General features: G+C 52.8%; 1 protein-coding gene across 1 annotated transcript in view; it reads left to right on the plus strand.

Moving 5' to 3' along the window:
• Positions 1–4719: 4719 nt before the first annotated feature.
• The window catches only part of TGFBI (transforming growth factor beta induced), a 32146-nt gene continuing 12745 nt past the window's right edge, over positions 4720–24120 (plus strand). The window contains exons 1-7 of the mRNA XM_068535931.1: positions 4720–4925; positions 9590–9688; positions 19149–19213; positions 20500–20660; positions 20976–21140; positions 21387–21533; positions 23550–23691. Coding sequence (XP_068392032.1) covers positions 4792–4925; positions 9590–9688; positions 19149–19213; positions 20500–20660; positions 20976–21140; positions 21387–21533; positions 23550–23691 — 913 coding nt within the window. The 5' untranslated portion in view covers positions 4720–4791. The remainder of the gene's footprint in view (positions 4926–9589; positions 9689–19148; positions 19214–20499; positions 20661–20975; positions 21141–21386; positions 21534–23549; positions 23692–24120) is intronic.

The raw sequence follows: 24120 nt of genomic DNA on the forward strand, positions 1-24120 counted from the left end.
TGCCGACAGACCCAGAACCAGTTTCTTTCTCTGTTTCCTTTGTGGAGAGCTTGTTGGAACTCTCACTCATCTTGATGTTGAAGCCCTGTTGTCAAGCACAACAGGGTTATTTTCAAAAACTAAACTGTTTTTGGTGATCTCGTAAGAGCCACAAAATGAGAAAATAGTTATTTTTATAAAGTGTCTGAAAAAGTCTAGTAATTATTGTTCCAAACAAGCCTCTCTTTCTCTTTAGTTGGTCTAACATGGAAAGAAAAGGGAAATCTTTCCCAAATGAAAGTGAGCGGGGCTAGCCCCAGTTGGTGGCAGGCCATCTGGGATGGAGGACCCCTGTTCCTTTCCCCAGCAACATCTTTTCCTGTGGAAAAACACCCCTCCCACAAAGCAGCAATCTGTGGTGGAAGAACGTGTTTACATTCACAGGGTTCTGCATTTTCTGGTTTTGGAGGGAGGCGAGTGGTGGGACACAGAGGTGGAATTTTTTTTACATCTAAACAGTAAATGAAGTTTTACTGTAATCTCTTTCCTGAGCTCATGGAAAAACTCAAGTCATCGAATGTTAGTTTTACAGATCAGGGAAGTTTTACGACGAGATTACCTGACTTGTCCTGGAGCCTATAAATCTTGCTAGAGGGAGAGCTGGGCTGGGGAAGGCACAGCTCCCAGGCTCTTACACACACAGGGCATCTTACCTAAAACTGTGATGCAGCCAATGCTCCATCCCCAGGGGAGACATCAAGCCCAAGCTTGAATCTCTTTGAGCACTTCCCAGTGTCCTATGCCAAGCAGTCCTGTTGAAACAGAGAAATGTTTTGTTTTCAATCAATTAAATGATTATTTTCAGATGATTACACTTCCGTAGGCGCTAACCTATCATATCTTTTCAGTGATCTCTATTATATAGTGCAATTACTGGGAGAGGTAAGCGGCTCGTATCTGTTGGCCAGTTTACATGAATTATATCATGTAATCTACCCTAGAGTCCTGTGAGGTAGGTTTTGTTATCAGCTCTATGGGAAAAGTAGCAACTGAGGCTCAGAGGGGTTGAACAACTTGCCCAAGACCACACAGCTTGTAAGTAGTAGGACTGGGATTTGAACCCAGGTTCCCTGCCTCCAGAGCCTGCACTCAGCAGCTTTGTTTTACCAATGCCATCACTCAGGCAAGGCTGGCAGTCTACCTGATGGATCCTGGCTTGGGCACCCAAGCTTTAAACCTAAACCATCAAGCAAAGTTGCCAAAAGGCTACTTCCTCACTTCTCAGCATGTATCCTTCCCAGAAACTTCCTTTCATTCCTTACCCTACCCTTCTGGTCGGGACCACCTCGATTTTATAAAGGAGTTATTTTACAGCAGCTTAGACTAGACAATCCATGGAGGCTGCTGTGTTCTTAGACCTCAGCCCAGCTTTCCAGCTCATGATCTTAGCAGCCGTCCACCTTGACTCACTGAGTAGTCACTGCCAAAGACACCTCTTTCTTTGCCCGATCACTGTCTGAGAACAAAGTCAGCAGATAGGATTTTTGATGTGGAAATCATCAAAACAGTTCTTCCTATCCCCTGGCTTTTCTTCTTGAGGCTCCAGAAAAAAAAGAAAATGATAAACCCCACAATGAGGAAAAAGACTCATAGATAAAGTGGAGCTAAATCGCAGGCGCCTGAATGCTGAACTTAAAGCCACTGGAGAGGCACCCTCCTCCCTCAGAAAGTCATTTTCAGGAAAGTCCACTCATTCCAGACTGAAGTATGTGTTTGACAGTCCTCACCAGCCGGCAGAATGAGCCCCATCTGAACAGAGACAGGCAAAGGGATCATCTCCCCCGAAGTGGCAGAGGTCCCAGCCCGGGGAGCAGCCCCCCACAGGTAGCCAGGGGAGGGACTGTCCCAACCCTCCCTCCAGGGGAGATGGGAGGAGAGGAATAAGCAAGGGAATCAGGGAAGGACCTGGCTCTCCCCAAGGTCAAAACCACCCCAGAACATCCCCTAGTCTTCAATGAGGAAGATACGAGCTGGGGTTAGAATGTTCCAGAAAACATTCCGTAGTCTTGTGGTCTTTGGTTTCCTGAGCGCCAACCGTAGTCTAGGAACCGCTCAGTGATAGGGTCCAGCTTGGATCCTCTGCCCCACCTGGCAGTGATGGTGGCTCTCTGAAATCCTCCTCTCCTGTGGCCTCTCAGGGTGTCCCTGGGCCTCGGTTCTGTCAGGGTTCCTTCTCTGTTTCCCCTCAGTCTCTCCAGATGGGTGCTCCCCAGGGCCTGCCATCTCCTCCTCCTCTTCTCCGACACGTGCGCCCGAGGGAGACTGCCCAAGTCCAGGGCTTTAGCCACCACCTGCTAGTGTGATGACTCCAGTCTGCATCTTCAGTGCTCACACCTCCCCTGAACTTCAGACCTTCAAAGGCAGCTCCCTCCTGCACATCTCCACCCGGAAATGTGGGTTCTTGTCAGGCATGATATGAACGCACCTGGAGTCACACCTCGCTCCCCACGGGCAACCCAATGTGCACCTTCACCAGCGCCCGTCCTGCATCTCATCATCGCAGCTAGAGACCTTGAGGTTGTCCCTGACTCCACGCCCCCCTCCCCTCCATGCCCTCGGGTTTCCCAGTCTAGTCAGTGCTACCACTGAAATCTCCCTGAAACCTGACCCGCCCTCTCCTCTCCCTCCACCACACTCCCAGCTCAGGCCCTCAATAGCTTTTACTCCCTCTGCGCTCTGCCCCTCCTCCAGCCCCCAACTGCTCTGCTTCAGCCTCTCCTTGCTTCCCTTCCCCTCACTCGGATGATCCCCCTCCCCCTCTCCCGTTACACTGGGCTCCTCCTTCCTCCCTCCTTTCCAGCAATGTCCTAGCATGTCCAGGCCTTTGTAGACTGTGTCCCCTGTCTTCCACACTGACTCTCCCTTCCTTTCTCAGATAATCTTCTTGGAAGAATCGTCCACACCCTCTACTGCGCCATCACTTCATCAAACCACCATCACCTGGCTTCGCCCTCCTGCTCCCACAGCCAAGTCCCCAGTGCCTGTCTGTTTCCCACAAAGCAGATAAGCTTCAGATCTGTGTGCAGCGGTACTCGCTGCTCACAGCCCCCTCCTTCTGGGGCTCCGCATTTCCTCCTGCTCTCTGTCAGCTCTCCTTCACCTCCTTGCTGGCTACTCTCTGCCATGCCTCCTCTCTGTCATCTGTCATCACCCACCTCTTGCTCCATACGCCCAACCAGAGAATCCATCCGCTCCCACGCCTTCAGCTGCCTACAGCTAAGGAGGACTCCCATGTTGGGATCTCCGTCCCAGAATCCTCGATGGAGCCCCAGATCTTTACATACAACTGCCCACAGGACAGCTGGATGAGTCACAAGCACTTAAAGTCAGTATGTCCAAAACCACTGACCCTCTCCCGGCAAATCTGCACCTCCCTCCATATCCCTCATTCTAAGAATGGTGCTACCATGCGACAAGATGCCCCTGCCAATAGCACCTTAGATATCCCTGGCTCCTCCTCCTCCCCCCCCCCCAACTCTCTGGGTACAGCCTCCAAGTTCTGCTGAGTCTTTTACCTCCTAGACACCCCCTGGTGTGCCACCCTTCTTCACGCCCACCTCCACTTCCACGGAACAAGCTCTTGGTCCCCTCCTGGTCACCTGACCTTCCTGCCTTCAGTCTTGCTTATTTTATGTTGTCCTCTCCTAGCCTGCTCCTGCCCCTGGCCTGCTTCTCCATCACCTGCAGGACTCTTAGCTTGGGTCTGGGTCCTGTGACATGCCTTCCCTTCTCTCTCTCCTTGACCCTGCCTCCCCATGCTTCAGCCAACCGGACACTTTGAGGGCCCAGAATGCCCTCACTTTGCCTGGCTAACTCCTTCTCATCCTTCCAGCCTAGAGCAGGTGTCACCTCCTGTCAGGCCGGTGCTTCCTCCAGGCTCCCAAGGCCCCAGCTGCCCCTCCCCATAGCAGCTTGTTTTCTGGCCCTCGGGTCTCTGGACTGTGAACTTTTTCAGAAAGAGCCTGGATCTCACTCACTCATCCATCTTTGTCTCCCCAGGCTAGCAGTGCCAGGTAATTCGTGGGCGATTAATAGGTGCTTGAGTGAATACTTATCTCCCTCCCAGGTGACTAGTTGTTTACTTGCTCTGAGCTCCTCCAGGGCAAAAATCTTGTCTTTGCTATCTTTTTGCAGCATCTTTCTCACACGTAGTGCTATACAGATGTTTATTAAAAGAGACAATGAGTGTGTACCAAGGTGGCGGACCCCACCCTTCTCCACGGTTTCCAAGAGTAGCTTGGAGTCTAACAAAACCTGCCATATATATACATATATACATATATATACACATATACATTTATACATATATATATATATATATATATTGTCTTCTGTCAATCATAAGATTTACTCCCTACCCATCTTACAGTTAGCAAGCTGGGGGAGGAGAGGGGTGCGCGTGGAATGCGGAGGCAAGTGTGATGGGTAGAATATTGTGGGAATCAGCATGGCCTGAGGCCGGTGAGGCATGTTTGGGCTCAGGACCCTGCAGACCTCGAGGAGGGAGTGAAGGAGTGAGGCCCCGTCGGCCCGTTGGTGGACGCTGGGGAGCACGGGAGAGAGGGGCTGGTTGTGAACGATCTTGGGCCGCGGAGGGGGAGTGGGCGGGGCGCGGGGCGTCCGCAGCCCGCCCTCCGCCCGCTCCCCGCCCCTCGGGCGGCTCCCTGCTCTCCGCTTACTTAACCTGCCGGCGGCGACGGCGCTCGCACTCCTCCACGGCTCGCCAGCTCGCCTTGCGCGGCCTCTCGCTCCATGGCGCTCCTCGGGCGGCTACTGCCCCTCGCCCTGGCACTGGCCCTGGGCCCCGCCGCCACGCCGGCGAGCCCCGCCAAGTCTCCCTACCAGCTGGTGCTGCAGCACAGCCGCCTCCGGGGTCGGCAGCACGGGTAAGCGGGCGCCCCCATGGGGGGCGGAGGGACTGGGCGTCGGGGCCGTCGGAGCGGGCTGGGGGCGCCGGAGACAAAGCCCGAGCCTAAAGCAGGCTGTGTGGGACGCTCGGAGGGACCAGCCCTGCAGGAGGTGGAGGGAGGGAGGCGGGGACGATGGAGGAAAGTCAGCAGGAGGCACTGTGTAGAGGAAGAGGATGGGAGAGCTGACCCGTCACCCCAACTCGGGCCAAGAGCGTGAGAGGGATCCCGGGCTTTGAGCTTCTCCCAGGGGAGACCGCTTGGCAGCTCTCTGCCCCGAATCACCGTGGGAAGGTGGCCAGGGCAGAGAGGGAGCCCACCCAGCAGGGCACAGATTCCAGTCCAGCCAGGTCCTTGTCCAACACCTTAAGACGTGTCGCTGGGGCCACACAAGCTGGCAGCAACCAAGGCCCCCAGGCTCCTGTTCACCTGTCCAGGCCTACACCCCCGACCTGGCAGCAGACAGTGCCCTCCAGGCACAGCGAGGGCAGTGCGGCATCCGCTCCCCGGGCGGATGGAGAGCAGGAGAGTGTGCCGAGCCTCGCACACATTGTACAGATGGGGAAACAGTCTGGAGAGGACACACCACTTCCCCACGGACCTTCAGTATGTACTGGAGCTGGGATTGGAATCGCTCTTAAAACACTGGCTGGGTTTGTAAATTTGGGACGTTATCATTGCAGATATTCCTTTGAGACACTGAAGATATGTTGGTTTTAGGGGGCAAACCCAGGCAAAAGGTCTGACCTGGTAAAGACCCCGGCCCAGACCCAGGCAGAGGTGGGCAGTGTTTCTACATCCCAAACTAGGCCCTCCCGCTTCACACATAGCCAGGCTTTGCTGGAGCTTCCAGCCTACCTGGGTGCACTGACTCCTTTTTCACAACTAGGTAGAACTGTATGTGGATAGTCGTGTCACAGCCCAAATGCCATTGGGTCTGGCATTTGCTCCCAGGTGGTGCCCAGACCACCATGTGACTGGGCAGATCTGTACTCAGATCAAAACTCACCGTTGGAAGTGATCAGAGTTGTCTTCATAGGGCTTTACAAAGCCTTGGCTCCCTGCCCTTCGAAGCGCCCCCTCCTTGGGAGCAGTCATCCTTGTTCCCTCTGCCTGTGTGTGGCCTTGTGGCCTTACTTGGCCTTTCAGGTGCCCAGGGCTGTGGGGAGGGGACTGATGGGAGCGAGTCTGACCCCTCTGCAGAGTGAAAGCCATCCAGGCCATGCTGCAGCCTCAGCACCCTGCAAGAGAGAGGAGAGCACAGGGGATGTCCCGGGGTCTTTCGGGAAGTGAAAGATGCACCTTTGACTTAGGCCGGGTACAGTAGGGTGAGGGGACAGGGCAGAAAGACGAGGGGGAGACGAGGCATAAAGTCAAACTGTGAGCACCTGGCATTTTCATTGTCTCTGCCCAGCTCACCATTGTCCCTCTGCCTTTCTTACCAATGGAGCATGTCCTGTTTGGGTGCTGCAGTCCTCCTGGGAGGTTTCTGTTCCCGCTGTATCTTCTTAGGCACTAAGTCAAGAAGAAGCCCCAATAGCATGCCCTGCGGCACTGTTACCCGGAATGGTGGCTCTATGCGCTCCACAGTGAAGCTTCCCCAATGGTGCTGACAGGGTTCCAGCAGGAGCCACCTCTGCGGCAAGCCTCCTTCCTGTCAAAGCCCAGAAAAGCCACAGACCAGCTGGAAAATAGGTTTTCTTTTCTTTTTTTTTTTTTTTAATGCAAATGCTCTTTATTATAAAGTTCAGACATTAGATCAATTTCCTCCCTCCCCGCCCTCCCCCCCACCCCTGCAGGCTAATCCTCTTGACTAGCCGCTTGCAGTGCGGTTGAAAAGGCCTACAGTGAGCTGTGATGGACAGGATGGTCTAAGCAGTCCCTGGTGTGCACCCTCCCCCGAAAAAGCGTGGACACACAGGCAGGTGAACTGTGACAAACAGTTGCAGACACAGTCGCGTTTACTCTGATCTATGAAAACCTCACAGGGCTGCCTGACTTTGCCCTTGGGGGTGGCACCCTGAGCAAAATGGATAACCTTGTTCAAACTCTGGCCATCTTTTAAAGTGAGATCTGGTGGGAAGGGAAAGGTAAGCTCTTTTTTAAAGGAAATGTTGGATGTGTGCTTCACATGACGTGAAGGAAGAAATAATAAGCGGGCCCTGCTCACCCTTTATCACCGTCACCACTTTTGCTTTCATCTTCACCACAACACAGTGAGCTCTGTAGTGTGCGTTCCCATTTTACAGATGGAGAAACTGTGGCTTAGTGAGGTGGAGTGACTTAGTCCAAACACAGAAAGATGCTGGGAAAGTAGTGACTATGACATGGTCTCTTGACTCCCGGCTGTTATCTGTGTTGCTATAGGGAAGGAAAAAAACAGTACTGAAAGAGAAGTAAAAATGCAGTCACACTTCCAAATATCAACAACCAAAACTGGACTGAATTTTCTGAAGCACTTGATTTTCAAATCCAAGTTGAACAGCAGAGCTGTTGTGCTTGAGGCAGAAGTCCCAGAAATGGGGTGCTCATTTTGATTAAACTTCAGCATAAATTTCCTGTGTACACAGCCCACCCCTCCCACCCTGATGTGAGAGGGCGTGCGTCACAGAGACCCCCAGCCTCCGCTCCTGTCTCAAAGGGCAGCAGCAGTGGAAACTCACTCCACAGAGGAATGTTGGAGCCACATCCACAAGAGACTCTGAAGATTTTGCCAAACGCCTACGGAAAGTTGCAGGGAATTCATCAACAGTAATTGTTTCCTGCTTGGTCAGATAGAAGAACTTCTGAAATTGTACAGCAATAAACAGCACCTATGGCTGGAGTGTGGCCAGCGGGGACTCTCTCAGGGTTATCTGGGGACTGCTGTAACCTATGAATGCCGTGCAGCAAACTGAGAAACAAGTTGGCTTCTGTAAAAATCCTCTGGAGGCTGTGGGCATTTGGTCAGACCCAGCCAGGAGCAAGGGGATAAGGGCTGTTCTCCCTGCTGACCTGCGGTTTCCTCTCTAGCCTCAGCTTCTCTCACCCTCAGGTTCTTAACAGTAACTCACTAATATTTACTGGGCTTCCTTGGCCCTCTCACCTTTGCCTGCTGAACCACAAACTGGACAAGAGGTGACATCCAGGTGGTAGAAGAGACAGGGCAGAGAGGTAAAGGGTCAGTGTGCCCTCCCACCCAATAACCTGACTCTGAGTATTTGAGAATTGACCAAGTTCCCATAGCCATATGATGGGGACGGCAGGTGCTGCCCTCACTGCAGTATCAGTGTCTTCCCGAAAAATACCATGCATCTCAAATGATGGCAATCGATTATATTTGTAAAGTATCAAAGGAAATGATATTTAGAATTGATACCTGAGGTTCTCTGGGCATAGAGGTTTTGTGAAAGCCCTTAGTCTCTTCGCTTTGCTTTGCTCTGGCTTGTGATTCGGCCAGGTGAACTGCCTGCCTCTGGCTCAGGAAGACCGCCTCCCACTTGTCACCGCACAGCCACAGCTGCCTCCTTCCCCAGGGGCTCCCAGTAAATGTCCTGCCACCACATGGCCTGAGCATGGTTTGGGTCAGAACTTGGTACACTGGGTAAAATACACAAAAACAAAACCCCACGTCTCTGGGAAAGCAGACTTCTCAGCAGAACCTGGGTGTTTGCACGGGGTTGCTCAGGAGGCTTCTGAGCTGGGTGGTCCTGGGAGCAGGTCATTCCAAGCCCCTCTGCACCTGACCTGGTGCTCAGCCGCATCTAGAACATGAAAGAAAGAACAAGGCAGAACACCTGCCCTCAGGGTTCTTTGGAGGGTAGTTGAAGAGAAGACATACACGGCCCGGTCAATTTTGGGTTCTGTTTGGTAGCCAGCATCAAACAAGGGCTGTATCACCAGTCAGAGGTGGACAGAAGAGTGTCACCTGGGGCACTGGAAGAGGGCTTTCTGCGGGGAGTGGGATGCAAGCCGGGGCCTAAGCAATAAATGACTGAGTTCAGTGAGCGAGCATCTCCTTCCAAGGTCCTGACAGCAGGTGGCCGTGCCCCCTAGTTTCCAGGGTGGGCACTTCAGATAGGCCACGTTTGGGAGCCAGGCAACTGCCTAGGGACGCAGAGGATGTCTGTGTGTGGAGCTGCCTGGGAGGTGCTGGGGCCCGGACCTCATGACCACAGGACCAGCAATGCCCACAGGGAGGCCAGGTTAAAGCCTGTGGGTGTTTGGGCTCAGTGTGGAGTGGAGGTGCAGAGAAAGGCTGGGGGGCCTCTCTCAAAGCTGCTGTTCTTAGCAAGCACACCACTTTTACTTAGCTGATATTCTCCATCTATAACATGGAGTCTAAAATTTTTAAGATGTTTGTATTTACACTTACCAAGTGTCTGTGTCAAAGAAGAATGCTTAAACGAAATTACGTCACTGTATGAGATATACTTCGACAATTTTCAAATCGGAGGGGGATATTTTCAGGGGGATGCTGGAAATCTAGGTCGCGAGGGCCAGAATGTACCCCCAAGCCAGCCCCTGGAACCAAGACCGAAATGACTGTATCTTCTCCATATCTAGAACGTTCTGGTGACCCAGGAGGGCCCACGTGGTGGGAAGGATGTGGAGGTGGGTGGACATGCTGACCATCTTGCTAACACGGCAGCTTTTGTTTTCAGCCCCAATGTGTGCGCTGTGCAGAAGGTCATTGGCACCAACAAGAAGTACTTCACCAACTGCAAGCAGTGGTACCAGAGAAAGATCTGCGGCAAATCCACGTGAGTATCTGGAACCACCCGAGCCCTCCAGCCACTGGGGAGGCTGCCCTCGATGTGCACGGGCTGCAGGTGCCCCTGGGCGTGGGCCAGCCTTCTGGAGCCATGAAGATGCGTGTGCAAACATGTCAGGGGACTGTGTGCTTGGGAGTGGTGTTTTTTGTAGGCTTGCCAATTTTGTTTTTCATTTTTAAGGCTCCTGACAATACTTGGATACATTTTTCAGGGCTGACTTGGGATTACAAGAAACATGAAACATGGTGTGGGGGTGTGTGTGTGTGCGTGCTTCCTAATCCTCACTAAATGATACAAACACAAATATTCAGTGGAGAAGCCATCAGCCTCTGACTCTGGGAAAGAAAGCCCATTAGTGAACTTATACCCGGTTCCTGCTCTGCAATCCAAGGTAAATGCCCTCAAAAGACTTAGAGTGCCTAGAAATATGCATATAATAAGACAGCGTAACATATTAAGAACGCAGGCTCAGACTCCCTGATTCAGGGGCTGGCTCTGCCACTTACCTGGGCAGGTGGCTTCACCTTTGGAATCCTCAATTGCCTCATCTGTAAAGTGGGAATAACAATAGGACTACCTTATGTGATTGTTATGAGGATTGAATGAAATAATGCACAGGAGAGGCTAAGTTAGGTACCTGGCACATAGTAAGTGCTCAGTAAATGCCACCTGCTGTTATTTGCAAATCTCAGCCCCACAAACAGAAGTGAGACACCAGGGGGTGTGGACCCCTGTGGTTACAGGAGGGCTTGTTGGTGCCTCTCTCAACACGATCAGCACGGAGGGAGGCGGCATTCACCCCGACTGCCGTGTGGCCTGCATGTTCTAACAGAATTCCGGGGAAACCTAATCTATTTTGGCACCAACCATCAAAAGATCTCAAAGCTGGCTCTCTCCTACGGACAGGAAGATGTGCCGTGCAGAACTCCTTGAGCCACTTGTGAGGGGCTGACCTTCTTCTTATCTGTGTAATGAGAGGATTAAGAGATGCTAAGCCATGATCTTGAAGCCTTTCCCATGTTAGGGATTTTTAAATGTATTGCTCGTGACTTGCTTTTGAGCAGATGTCTCCTCTAACTGAAGGAAGGGAAAAATGCTCTTTCCTTGAGATGTACATGGAAATAAATATCCCAACTTGTGACCCTGACTGTGTCCTAACACAGTTATCAACTCTAGTATGGATCAGGGAAATTGTAGATCAGGGCAGAGGTGGGGAGAGACCAGTAGCTCCCTGGGAGCCTGTCAAGGGCAGGGCCATGACAATTGGTTCCCCACTTGACCAAGCCCAGCCACAAAGGCAAGAGTTGAGTGAGCTAAGAGGACCCACCTCCCAGGTTTAGGGAACAAACAAACCCCCAGCCAGAATTCTTGCTGCTGTGGACAAAAAGAGATTATGCAAATAATATACACATGTCCTTACCTGGAACCCAAGTTAAAAAAAAAAAAAAAAAAAAAAGAATACCTTCAGTACTCTTTGACTTTTCCCATGTGTGTATATTATCTACTAAAATAAACAATTAATTACTTAATTAAACACAGAGCCAGGCCTCACATAATTGCTTCTTGGAAGATGACCAGAGCCCTAGGTATCAAGCATCTCAGAGCCCTGGGTTTCAAGCATCTCGGAGCCCTGGGTTTCAAGATGCCACCTTTTTGTTCTTTCTGGTTTCCCTAAAAATGGGACCCACTCATGATGTCAAGCTGGCAACAGGGTGGCATTGGCCATGGTATTTCAGGGTGGCCCCTGTTGAAGCATTTGTCTGACTAGTTAACAGTAGCTTGGGAATATTCCCCAGCAGTTCCCAGGTTGACACTGCTGTGGGTGATGAGTCGCCTTGGCTTATTGGCTCTTGGTACCTGCACCCTTCTCCACTGATGTGCCAGGACGGGTGCAGGCAGCACAGCTGTATGTTGGCCAAATGTTCTTGTTAAGGGGTCATTAAGATGTGATGGTGTAGCACCAGTGAGCACAGGGGGAGCCCAGGCACTGGGGGAAGGAATAGACAGGTAGGTGTGGGTGGGGAAATGGAGGTGTAGAGCAGGGCCAAGCAGAGCCCAGGGCCCAGTCCCAGCCATTGAGCTGGTCTTACAAAGCCAGAGGGGATGACCTGCACCTACAACTCTGCAATGTGCTGTTGCTTTGGGCAGCTTAAAAAAGAGGAAATGGGGACAGAAAATCATGAGTTGATAAAAAAAAAACTTCACGATCCAGGATAAGAAGGTCCCTTCCTGGAACATTGTGTGCAGCGTCAGGAAGGTGAAGCTGACAGCGGGGGGGAAATCCAGAGAACTCAGGCAGGGAAAGGGGAAGTGGTTGGATTCATCTCCACTGTCCCCGAGAGAGCTGAGAAGGAGCAGCCTTGTAGTTTGCTTGTGCCCGGGATTAAGACCCATGAAGGAGCTGCCATCTGGGCACCAGGAATTCAGTGCCATAGCTGGTCGGGAGAGGAGAGGGTTGTGCTGGCTGGAGTTGATGTCATCCTGGTGACAGTGGGTCCCTTGGTGCATTTATTTGGGAGATGACCATACTGGGAAACGGCAAGCATGGTTGTGGTTGGAGCAAAGAGGGCCTTCTCAGCGTGGGGTCCGCCTGGGCAGTGGGGATCCTCCCAGCATGACTCCAGGGAAGAGGCTGGAGCAGAGAGGTGTGCACTGGGGTGCATGGGAGCAAAGTGTCACGGGGAAGGGGGTAGCACAGGTCACCAGGGGGCCCAGGACCCACAGGAGAATTTGAACTTGAAAGCAGATAATTGGCACTAAGTACAGGACCAAGGGATGAAGGCTTTGCCGGGTCAGGTCACACAGAGGCCCAGCAGCCTGGAGCCAAATGTCTGCTGCAGTGAGGCCCTGACTCCACCTCCACAGAGGGAGGGAGGGGAATGGCCACGTTCAGCACTCAGCACTCCCATCAGGCCACTGCATCCATCATCTTTAGACGATAGCTTTTCTGTATTTCCAAAAAGAGTCTTGGTGCTGTTTGTCAAGCCTGATGCATGGATTTTTATTACAGGAAGTAGTTACCAGTGGGCCCCTATTTAGTGACTTGAGTGAATTTTATTACTTAGAAATTCATTTAATTTCAGATCCTAAAGAGCACCAGTGTAATACAACAGCTAATCAAGCAAAGAGGGTCATTTCAGTCCTCGGTCTGATCAGTAACCATAACACTTTTACATACAGCAGCTGAAGCAATGGTGCAGGAAATTGTGCTCAGGAAGCCTGGCTGCCTCTGACAGGCCTTCTTTGTAGAAGCCCCGGCAAGAGGGAGGCCCATTTAACAGCCAAGTCAGAGCTGACATCATGGGGATGTAATGAATCACAGCAGGAGCTCAGGCACCCTCAGTGAGGCACAGGGAGGGCCAGCGCAGGAGCTAGCAGGTAGGGGTGGCAGCTGTCCATTCCAAAAGGCTTGACGTTGTTTCACAAGCAACGCAATTCACAAACACAGTAGCCAAGATGAGCTGGCAGGACATTCCCCCTTCTCTAGTAGCAAGCATTGCTTTGCCCAAGGGCTGAAATATTAATACTTCTTCAGCACTGCCTTCAAGTTTAGACATTTCACTTCTACCGAAGCCAGCTGGTGTATGGTCGAGATTTTCCATCATTTGGCAAAGCTATTTCCTGTAGATCTCATTTGGGCAGGGCACCCAGGGACATCCGCAGTGAAGCTGAGGAAGAACCTTCCTTTCCTCCCTCTCCTGTATCCCACAGCCTCGGTCCCAAGAGGGAAAAGAAGAGGATGGTGAGAAGCCATCTAGGGATGCCAAGCTAGCCTCAGACCCACACCAGCACCCCCTTCCCTGTTTCATATTCCCTGTGCAGCCCCCTGGGACCGCGTGGCTAACCTGCTCTGAAATAACTCAGATTTGACATATGCCAAACACCTCTGTTGTGCAGTGCTTCCTGAAGGTTCTATCCCATTCTGTAAACTCCTAGGAGGCAGCTTAGCTGACAGGGAATCTTGTTCTGTTGAGTATTTACATGAACCCATGTACCATTTGGGGTAAGGCCCTGTGGTAGGCAGAATAATGACCCCCTAAAGCTGTCTACATCCTCACCCCTGAACCTGTGAATATGTTACCTTACAAAGGAAAAGAGACTTTGCGGATCTGATTAAGTTAAGGATCTTGGCGGGGGTCGGGGGGGGGGAATGATTATCCTGAATTATCTGATGAGTCTAATATAATCATAAGGGTCCTTGTAAGAGGAAAGCAGGAGGGTCAGAGTCAGAGAAGGAGATATGACAATGAAAACTGAAGTTGGAGTGATGTGACCACAAGCCAAGAAATGCAGGCAGCCTCTAGAAGCTGGAGAAGACAAGGAGTAGGTACTCCCCTAGAACCTCTGGAAGGAATACAGCCTTTGGTTTTAGCCTCGTAAGTCCAACTTCTGACTCTTAACATCCAGAATTGTAAGATAATAAATTTTGTGGTTTTAAGTCACTAAATTCGTGATGATCTGTTCTAACCACAGTGGGCCCTATCTATTAACTTTTATAGCTGTGTTATGGGGAATTTATTTATTACATGTGATTTGATCAGTGGTCTCCTGCAGGACATGGCTTTCAATGAAGTTATTAACCTAACTTCAATTTAAAGTTTATACCTGGAATTTTTTAGGAAGAAGCTCCACAACTGAGTGCTTAGTAAATATCAATTAGCTGGTAAGTGCTTTTCATAGGTTAGCTCGTTCAGTTCTCACAATCATCCCTTAAGACCAGTGTGATCATTAGCCCATTTACAGAGGGGAAGACTGAGGCTCAGAAAGCCTAAGCAACCTGCTCAAAGTCATCCACTGGTGAGTGGGAGAGGTCCAGTTATTCTGCATGCTGCCCCCAGGGGAGAACCAAGCCCAGCAGCTAGTTTTGGTGACATGGGGGGGGGAGCCCAAGTGAGCAGCCTTGGAGCGCCTGGGTCAACTGCCCCAGATCTTTCTTCAGCCCTAAAACCTGTGACTCTAGGTCCCAGGGAGAAGGCCTCCTCGGGGTCAACAGAGGCCCTTTGGCCCAGAGCCACCAACCTTTGCTTACCCGCAGCCTGGTGGTCATTGAGAACCCCTGTTGCAAGGGGGCTCCCTCCCTAGTCAGATGGAGAGCATGGGAACTGAGGAGACACAGCCAGCATCCAGGAGACCCCCCCCCACCACCACCCAAATACCCTCACAAACCATGTGCAAACAGACATCACCAAAAAATGTAAGTGTATTTTCCCAAGGTTCCGTCTCATCACTCGCCAAGCTGGACCCTGGTGAATGGGATAGTGATGGAGTCTTTAGTGGTAGACGGTAGGTTAAAACAAGCCCTTTTTTACCAGGGGACTCAAGATTTTCATTTTCTCCTGGGAGGCTTAAGAGAGCTCAGCTGAGTGCAGAAAATGAACTCATCCAGGCAGGCACATGTCTAGACAACATCAGTCTGTGTTTGTTCAGTGATTCCCTTGGAAATCATGACACGCTGGATGGTTTACCTTCGGTCACAGGAAGCTGGCTCTCAGGCTCCGTTCCTTACCGCACTACTTCAGAGTCAGGTTAATCCCTAGGTGTTTACAGCCGTCACAGCGGCCAAAATCGTGAAGCGTGCTTGGGAGAGAGTGATTGTTTTAACTTATTATATTACCTCCTTGAAAAATTATTTTGGGGAGAGAAAAACCAATGCTTCTCTCTTTGTCCAGTCGTGAGTAAAACTTTGGAGGGGAATGGAGGAGAGCTTTGAGACTCTATTTCAGTTCTTTAGGCCTTGGATTGACACTGCCTTTTGCACCCACCCCCTGCCTCTTTCAAACGCCCGTCTAAGTCAGGCACCTTCTCTGACTTTCTTCCTCAAATTGCTCTTCTGACATGGGAAGTTGGAATAAGAAAATTAGTGTCTCATTACCCTAGAGGATATACTTTTTCTGAGGTTTTTGCTTATTGGACTGTGTCAGGCCAAGGAGAAGCCAGGAGCCTTTAATCAGAGCAGCTTTTGCTGATAAGATTCGATTCGGAGACCAGCAGATTGGTTCTCCCTGTGCAGGGAAGCCAGGGAACCAGGGAGGCACGGAGCGGGGCTCCCTGTGGTTTCCATCCTTTCCTGCGTTCATCCTGGAGAGATGAACCTCTCCATCAGAACCACAACTCTGTGATTGCCCCAGGGGCCCGTCTCCCCACAGCATGTGTGTTCTCCCCAGGGCCAGAGCCCAAGGAAGGTGGCACACGGGGCTGAGAAAAGGGCGTGTGAGTCCTGAAGGGTTTGGTCAGGATCACCTCAACGGGCTTTCTTCTTGGTCTGCAATTTACAGCTGCCCTCTGCTTCTCCAGGGCCAGGCAGACAGGTTCTGAAAAGACCTGGTATTGTTGGGACAGTTGAGCAGGGTAACAGCCAGCCGTGGAAACGTTTCAACCCATAAGGCTACCAGGCTGAGGGTGAGAGGCGTGGGTCACCCCATGCACCTAGAGAGTGCCGGGGATGCCAGAATATGGGTAGCACGAGGGAAGAGGAGGGAGAGGCCAGCAAGGCGGGAGGATTAGGAGAAGGCTTCCTGGCAGGGAGCCACACTCAGCTAACCAGGAAAAAGCCTTTGGCTAGGGGGCTGAGCCCCTGCAGGGGGTGGTGTGTCCCCCACGTCCAGCCTCTGTGGGACACAGGTACAGAAAGCCCACCTGGAGAGAAGGGGCAGTGAGTGCTGACAGGGGTTAGCTCTGATCACATCGGGGAGACCACCTGCGTCCTTTTGATGTCAGACTTTCCAAATCAGTCCACTTTCCCCCAAATATGTGCACTGTCAAGAGCAATGGAAAAGGGTCTGGACTTGATGAAATGTGGGGAGAGTCCTAGATCTGCCCCTCCCCAGCTGTGATCCTAAGAAACCCCTTTGCCCCCAGAGCCCTTTCAGCTTTCTGATTCCATCCTGCATTTCCTTCTCCACGCGGAGACGTCCCTGCTTACGTCTGTCCCTGCTCCCCTGCCCGGCAGCCTCCATTTCTCCTGTCATTCCCCCCATCTCTCCCCGCCTCCACACACACGTGGCCACAGGAACCAGTAAGTTCAGACCTGGGGAGCTGACTTTCTGTTGTCCTCAAGGAAATCCTGGTGAGGTCCCCGGAGCTATTGAGCTCTCTTGCGGCTTTGTAGGATGGAACTCAGACGCTGACACCCTGGGAGAAGGGTCTTTGGCCAGAAGAGCCTTTGGCTGGGGGCTCCAAGGCATGGAGTATCAGCACCATGTGCCTGGGGGACCCCAGAGATGATGAAGGCTTTGAGGAGAAGACCCCTCCTCCAGCTGCGCTTCTCCAACTCCAGGGAAGGTCACCCAGGCACTTCTAGAAAGAAGCTAAGCTTTGGGGGACTTGACCGAATCCCACTTCCTCAACCCCAGCCACAGAGCCCTGGCGTTTATCAGAGGAAGCCTGAGATTCCACGCATGCGTGTTCCCGGTCCTGTGGGCTCAAGGCTTGCGGCTCTCCCTAGGTTTAGCTACGAGAAGCTGGCAGACACTATCCTACTTTGAAAAAGTGCTTCTCTACCCCTTAGAAATAATCCCATTGGCCGGAATTGTGAGTGTGAAATTGGAAGTAACCTTAGAGATCATCTAGCTTAACTTCACCTTATTTTACAAAAGATCAGGAAGCTGAGACCCAGAGAGAGAAATGGACTTTCAAGGCCACCCTGCTAGTTACTGATGGATGACAAGCCTAGTCTCCTGATTCTAATACTGTTTAGTTGCATCGTGTTGCCTTTGAAAGGTTGTGGGTCAGTCAGATCTCACGTTTGCTGCAGAAGATGACTAGTTTCCAAAGAGAAAACCGTGAGTTAGTCAAGATCAGTCCTGAGACCACCGGCCTGTTTAACCCTTTTAAATAGGGCTGAAAGGTTAGAAAGGAAAGGGCTGGGAGGAAGGCTGGGAGAAAAGGGGAAGAGGAAGTCAGGAGGATGGAGAGAGCAGGGCAGAGAAGGATGTGCATGGTGTCACTCCTCAGAAACGTCCTGGGGGCTCATTTCTGGCCCAGTGACACCCATAGCTCCCTAGCAGCCTAAGCGTCCTAACTAATCTGCCTCTGAAAGATTAGTTAACAGAAGATGAAGCCTGGACAACAGATGAACCAGGCTTCATCTTCACATGACTCACCCGAGCTTCCCTGAGACAACTGCAGTGGAATTAGTAAGAGCAGAATGTCCTGGGCTCACTGAGAGCACCCTCCCCCCTCCCAAAGCCCAGACTTCTGTCTGATCTGCCTGCTTCTCTCCTGGTGATGTCATTAAACATCCTGTGAGTGGCCGCGGTGAGCGGCTCTGTGGTAAACCCGCTGCAGTTCGAGGCTGAGTTCTCTCCTGTCCTGAAGGGCACATCCATGTGAAAGAAAGGAAGGGGCGGGACAGGGCTGTTGGCTTCTGGTTCCAGGGCTTCCGAGGAGGGGCTGTGCTCACGCCGCTGGTGCAGGGGTGGCATTCGACGGGACGGGGGATTTGATATGAAGCAAGTCTTTCTTAGAACACTTCCTTCCTTGTGATGTTCTTGGAAATTCTCAGTCTTCTGGGTTTCACCAGGATGCCGGGTTAGCTGAAGCTTTGCGTTTCAGACCTCCAAAAGGTGGTGAGTGTTCCACAGTGGAACAGTCTGAGTTAGAAGAGGAGGCTTTAAGTTTTCCTGCCAAATGAGTTCAAAGTTTAAAACCATAAACTGCCAGTCTTGTTCATCCAAATACAAAGAATCTCGCAAACTGGCAATATCAGTCGCCTCCCGGAAGGACAACGAGATGGTTGAGGGAGGAGGGTGGATGGGGAGCATTTTACTATAGAATCCTTTGTAGATTTTGAAACTATATAATGTTTTCATTGATGAAAAATTTGTTTTTAATTTAAAGAAACAGAAGAACAAGCGTCTTGATAAGAAAGAGCTCTGTTTTTATTTTAAAGTGTGATCGTGAAGATTGAGAAAAACTTGATCATATATACAATACACTACCCTTCCTGGTTATTAAGTCAGAGAACCAGAAGACCATGGGCTGTTTAATCCGATGACCATTGCACAATACATGGATGCATCTTACAGATGAGGAAACTGAGGCCCAGAGAGGAGACGGGACTGGCAGACTCAGGGCCAGAAAGGTCCAGGGCTCCTTCTCCTCCTCCCTGCTGCCTCTTGGGAACGCTGCCCACTGGGTTCCCCATGAATTATGTTGGAGATAACGTCTTGGTGAGGATGTTTTCTAATGCCACCGCGGATATGCTGCCGCCATCCTCTGACTGTATCCCGGTTGCATTGCTATAGGTGACGGCAACTGCTGGGCACCTTGTACAAAGCTGAAGAGGCGTGACAGGCTTCTTGCCAATGAAAGGCACAAAGATGACTGAGTGTGTGGTCTCCTCCGAGAGCAGGCTATATGCCCCATCGTGTCCCTTCCCGGAGCGAGGGCTGATGACACGGGAGGGGGAGGGAAGTCCTGCCTAATACACGTGTGTGTCTCGTTACAGAGTCATCAGCTACGAGTGCTGTCCCGGATATGAGAAGGTCCCGGGAGAGAAGGGCTGTCCAGCAGGTAAGTAAGCCTTGCCTGTTGGCACGGATGGAAGGGAAGGAGGGAGAGAGGAGCACCCACGTGAAGGGCAGCAGAGTCTGAGTGGGGGTCCGAGGGGTGAGGTTCCATGACAGGGCCAGAGGATGGAAGCTGGAAACAGCAGGTTTCCTGCGCTGCTCCTTCCTGTGCAAGCCGACTGCTTAACACGCTGCGGGAACAGACTCTGATCCTGACCTGCCTGTGCCCTCTGCACGAGGCACAGGCTCCCGGCCTTGCTGTCTCTGGCTGCGACTGATTCTAAAGACATCCAGCATTTCTCATCAGCCCTGCTGGAGAGTGGATGGCGTGGGCCTGGTCTCCGGCTGGGCTGGGAACACCGGGCCACGCCCCCCCTCACTCTGTCGGAAGCCGGCCCAATGGAGCTCGTAGGGACGGGAGCGGCAGGCCAGGCCGGCTTCCCCAGAATCAGCCAAGGGTCCCACGATGGCCATGCGGGTCCACAGACGACGTGGTACCTGTGAATTTACTAGATCCTTTCCTTTAGTCCCACACACCCCTGGGGACTGTACAGAGGAGGATTTTTTTTTTTTGTTTTAACTTTGAAAACTTCGCTATTTCATTAGTTGAGAATGTGAGACTGAGACTTAAAAGGAAGGGGGTGACTTGGTTGGTGCCATGGTCACGAAGGGGGTGTGGTTGGCATGGGCTGGAGCCGCGGCCTTCCTGACTTAAGTGGCAGGACAGGTGGGAAACGTGGGATGGGGAAGGAGATGACCTGGAAGGTGGGACCCAGCCTCTGGGCCTTAGTTTCAGGCCCTTTAAAAGGAACACGAAGCTCCCTGTGTGAGGGGAAGGGCCTCCTGAGCTTCTAGCTACTTGTAGGAAATAACATTTTATTACTTATAAATACCTAAAGTACTTCCAAGATCTGTTTCATTCTGGTGGAGGCCATTAGGGAACCAGTTTCAAAAACAGCTAGATAAATCCGTAAGGCTAGCTTGTAACTGGGATATCTGTTTCCAGTGTATGTTCCCACCTGTGTTATCTAAATGTCTATGAACAAAAGCTTTGCTCTGCTTTAGTTAAAAATGATTAAGAATGACCAATCAGTTGAGTTCAAGTAGGGGGGCACTTGGCCTGTGGAGTTGTTCTAAGAAGCACGTGACCAGCCTTTTGGGCTCCCCGACAGCAGGCTGTCTCTGGCCTTCTCCAGCGGGTGTGCCATCCCATCTCAGACAAGGGTGTGGTCTGGTTGCGGCGGGGGGGCATCCCACAGGCCATCCCCTCTCTGTCCTCTGCCCCTGCAGCCCTGCCGCTCTCCAACTTGTACGAGACCCTGGGAGTCGTTGGTGCTACCACCACTCAGCTGTACACGGACCGCACGGAGAAGCTGAGGCCCGAGATGGAAGGGCCCGGCAGCTTCACCATCTTCGCCCCCAGCAACGAGGCCTGGGCTTCCTTGCCAGCTGTGAGATGACCTCCTTCTGCCCAGGGACCCGTACTGGGGACGCTCTTACTGAGACTCCGTAGTGATTTCCCACCGTCTCAGGAAATGTCTCCCTTAAGCCCTCAGATAAAGCCATGGCACTTGAGCTAAAATACGCCTCCCCAGGTGGCTTCCCATGCCCCATCCATTTAAGTGGCCAGACAGACTTTGGTGCTCACGGGTAGGGGTCCTCGGCAGAAGGGGGGTCCCCGGGGCACCTTTCCCAGGGTGGCAGGGACCCCTCTGTCGAACGTGGGGCCTGCAGCCCCCTCACTGCCACACTGACCCCCCTCCTAGGAAGTGCTGGACTCGCTGGTGAGCAATGTTAACATCGAGCTGCTCAACGCCCTCCGCTACCACATGGTGGACAGACGGGTCCTGACGGACGAGCTGAAACATGGCATGGCCCTCACCTCCATGTACCAGAATTCCAACATCCAAATCCACCACTATCCCAATGGGGTAGGGAATCCCGCCTCCACAGCTCTGCCCCGTGCCCACCCTGAGCGCACACCCGGTCCACGCGTGGGGCTGGCTCCTGGGGTGGTGTCCCGCGGGTGGGGTCAGCTGTGCACAGTCCTCTGCCCCCTGCACCTGCTTCTCCCCCGCTCGTGGAGGCCACATGCTGTCCTGTGTTCTCCCCGCCCGGGCCTTAGGGGCTGTGCCTCCGAGGTGTTAGCTGCTCATGCTCGCTCCTTCTCTGGGCAGATTGTGACCGTCAACTGTGCCCGGCTGCTGAAAGCCGACCACCATGCGACCAACGGTGTGGTGCACCTCATTGATAAGGTCATCTCCACCATCTCCAACAACATCCAGCAGATCATCGAGATCGAGGACACCTTCGAGACCCTTCGGGTGAGGGGAGGGGCTGCCCCGGGGGAGGCCCAGCTGTGGACACACCACCTCCCAAGAGGGCCTTCTCCTGCGGGAGGGGTGGAGGACGTCTCCATGTTCGTGGGCGCTTAGGTGACATGGCGAGTCCACTAACCAGGCTGTCAGCTTGGCCCCAAGGAGACATCGTAATTCTCTGCTGGGAACGTCCCCCCGCTGGTCTTCTCCTATGGACTGTCCTCTCCTTGACTCCCCTGGGAAGCTCAGAGGCGGTGGCTGCAGCAGGACGGCTGCCCGGGCCTGCACTGTGGGTTCCAGAGGTGGGAGGGCCCTTCCTCCCAGCTGCTGGTTCTCTCATGTGGGACTAGATAAATGGCCTTCCAGCCTGCATGATCTTCTGGACCACACGTCCCCACCATGGGACCTCTGATGTAGCCACACCCCTGTTTCCTTGGAGCCCGGACCATCAGAGAGGACACAAGTATAGACACAGACACGGAGTCTGGGATTTGACTTCTGGCCTGGCTTCTGCCTGCTCTGGGGCCTCAGAATGCTGTTCCTGCCCCCCTGCCCAGCAGGCATTTATCTTACTACTGGGGTGGCACATGGGCCTTCCTCTTGGCACCGGCTGCTCAGAGGAAGTTAGCACGGGCTGCCCTGTCAGGCTTTTTGCCCTGATTCAAGGAGAACTTCCTGACCACAAAGGATACCAAGTGGGCGTGGGATGGTTGTTCCCCTGGAGATCGCCAACACAGAGAGACAAACATCCCCAGGCTGGGCTGGCACTCAGGTGGCCTCAGGAAGTGGCTCTGGAGGGCCCTAGGGAACCTGCCCTCTAAGCTCTTCCCATGCTTTCCTTCTGGGCCGCTCAAAGGTCAGGGGTCTGCAGGGGGACGATGTTCCCACAAAGTTGGTGGCACATCTTTTGATTAATAGCAGCTGATCCCCACCGAGTAACCTCCTCTTACTGTTCAGGGTTGGCACATATTCCTTCCTTTCTTCTTCCCTTTGGCTCTTTCTAACGCCCATCTGTCCTTCTGCTAACACATACTCGTTAAGCACCTGCTACTTCCCAGGTGTGCTTTATGTGCCCGAGGAATAGAGGAGAACAAGACAAAGTTCTGTCCCCGCTGGCACTGGTATTCTTCCGGGGGACACAAGACAAGAAACAGACAAGGCAGTCACAGATCATGCTAAGTGCTGTGAAGTCGGGCAGTAAGTGGTGAGCAGAGGAGCCCCTGGGGACTGGCTGGTCCGGGAAGGGTCTGTCTGGAAGAGATGACCTTTCAGCTGAGGCCTGAATATCGGGAATGGCCAGTTATACAAGACACAGGGGCAAGAGCTAAGCTGGCAGAAGGGAGATGGAGAGTAAGGCTCAGAAGCAGGATGAGCAAGAAGGAGGCCTGCAGGGCTGAGTGAAGAGCGCTAGGCAGCCAGCAGGTGAGGTGGGCGTGGCCAGGCTGGTGAGGCCAGATCCTGCGGGGCCTTGCAGACCCGGCAAGGAGTGTGTCTCCTCCTGGGAGCAGCGGGGTGCTTTTAGAAGGTCATTTTCCTGCTCTGTAGAGAAGGGGTTATGTCATCCTCATGCTCACGGAGCCCACACAGATAATTAGCACCAGTAACGACTGAATTGCACAACGTGAGAATATGTGTCTAATAGACTCATTTTCATCTGGGGGCAGGGGCGGGGTGGGGGGCAAAGCCAAGTTGACTACCTAGAAAAACGACATTTTCGTCAAGGCCCGAGGAAGGAATAGGAGTCAGAGAAGCAAAGAAGGGGGGAAGGGCAGAGGGAACAGCAGGACAACAGCCCCGGGGGTGGAAAGGAGGAAGGCAGGGCAGCAGCTAAGAGGTGGTCAGAGTGGGCGGAGCTCAGGCTGGCAAGGCTCCTGGAGGCCGTGGGACGAAGTGAGCCTTGGGTCAACCTATCTTTTCATCCAGGGCTTCTACAGAAGTCTGGAGCCCTCCAGAGGGGCACTGGCGAGACCACGTGTGCCCAGAGCCTTCAGGGAACGCTCCGTCTTCTCCCCTCCCCCACAGGCTGCCGTGGCTGCATCGGGGCTCAACACCCTGCTCGAAGGGGACGGCCAGTACACACTCTTGGCCCCGACCAATGAGGCCTTCGAGAAAATCCCCGCTGAGACCTTGAACCGGATCCTGGGGGACCCAGAGGCCCTGAGAGGTGAGCACCCCTGGGCTTCTGCTGCCGCCTCATTGGAGTGGCCAGACTAAGCCCAAGGCCTGCTCTTGTCCAAGACAGACACGCTGCCTGCCATCCTGTCGCATTGCTCCCAGCTGGCTGTGTCTCTGCAGAGGCCACAGCAGAACCCTGGTCAGAGGGGCGGGTGAGGAATCCAGCAGCCTTTTTCTAGGGACACAGCTGGGCTGAGGAGGGAGGTGGAGCTGGAGGTCCAAAGCAAGCTGTGGCCAGAGTCTGGAAGAGTTAAAGGCCCAAATGATCAAAGCTAGAGCGAGGCTGCCGGAGTGGGCGGTAGCTTGGAGGTGTGGGGAGGGGGTGGCAGGTGCTGGCATCCTCGAAATGGAATCATCATGTTGACCCTTGAACTTTTCCTGTGTCTGGCCGGGGGCCTCAGGGATAATCCAGAATTAC

The sequence above is a fragment of the Eschrichtius robustus genome, chromosome 2 (genome assembly GCF_028021215.1).
Source record: "Eschrichtius robustus isolate mEscRob2 chromosome 2, mEscRob2.pri, whole genome shotgun sequence".
Taxonomy (NCBI): Eukaryota; Metazoa; Chordata; class Mammalia; order Artiodactyla; family Eschrichtiidae; genus Eschrichtius; species Eschrichtius robustus.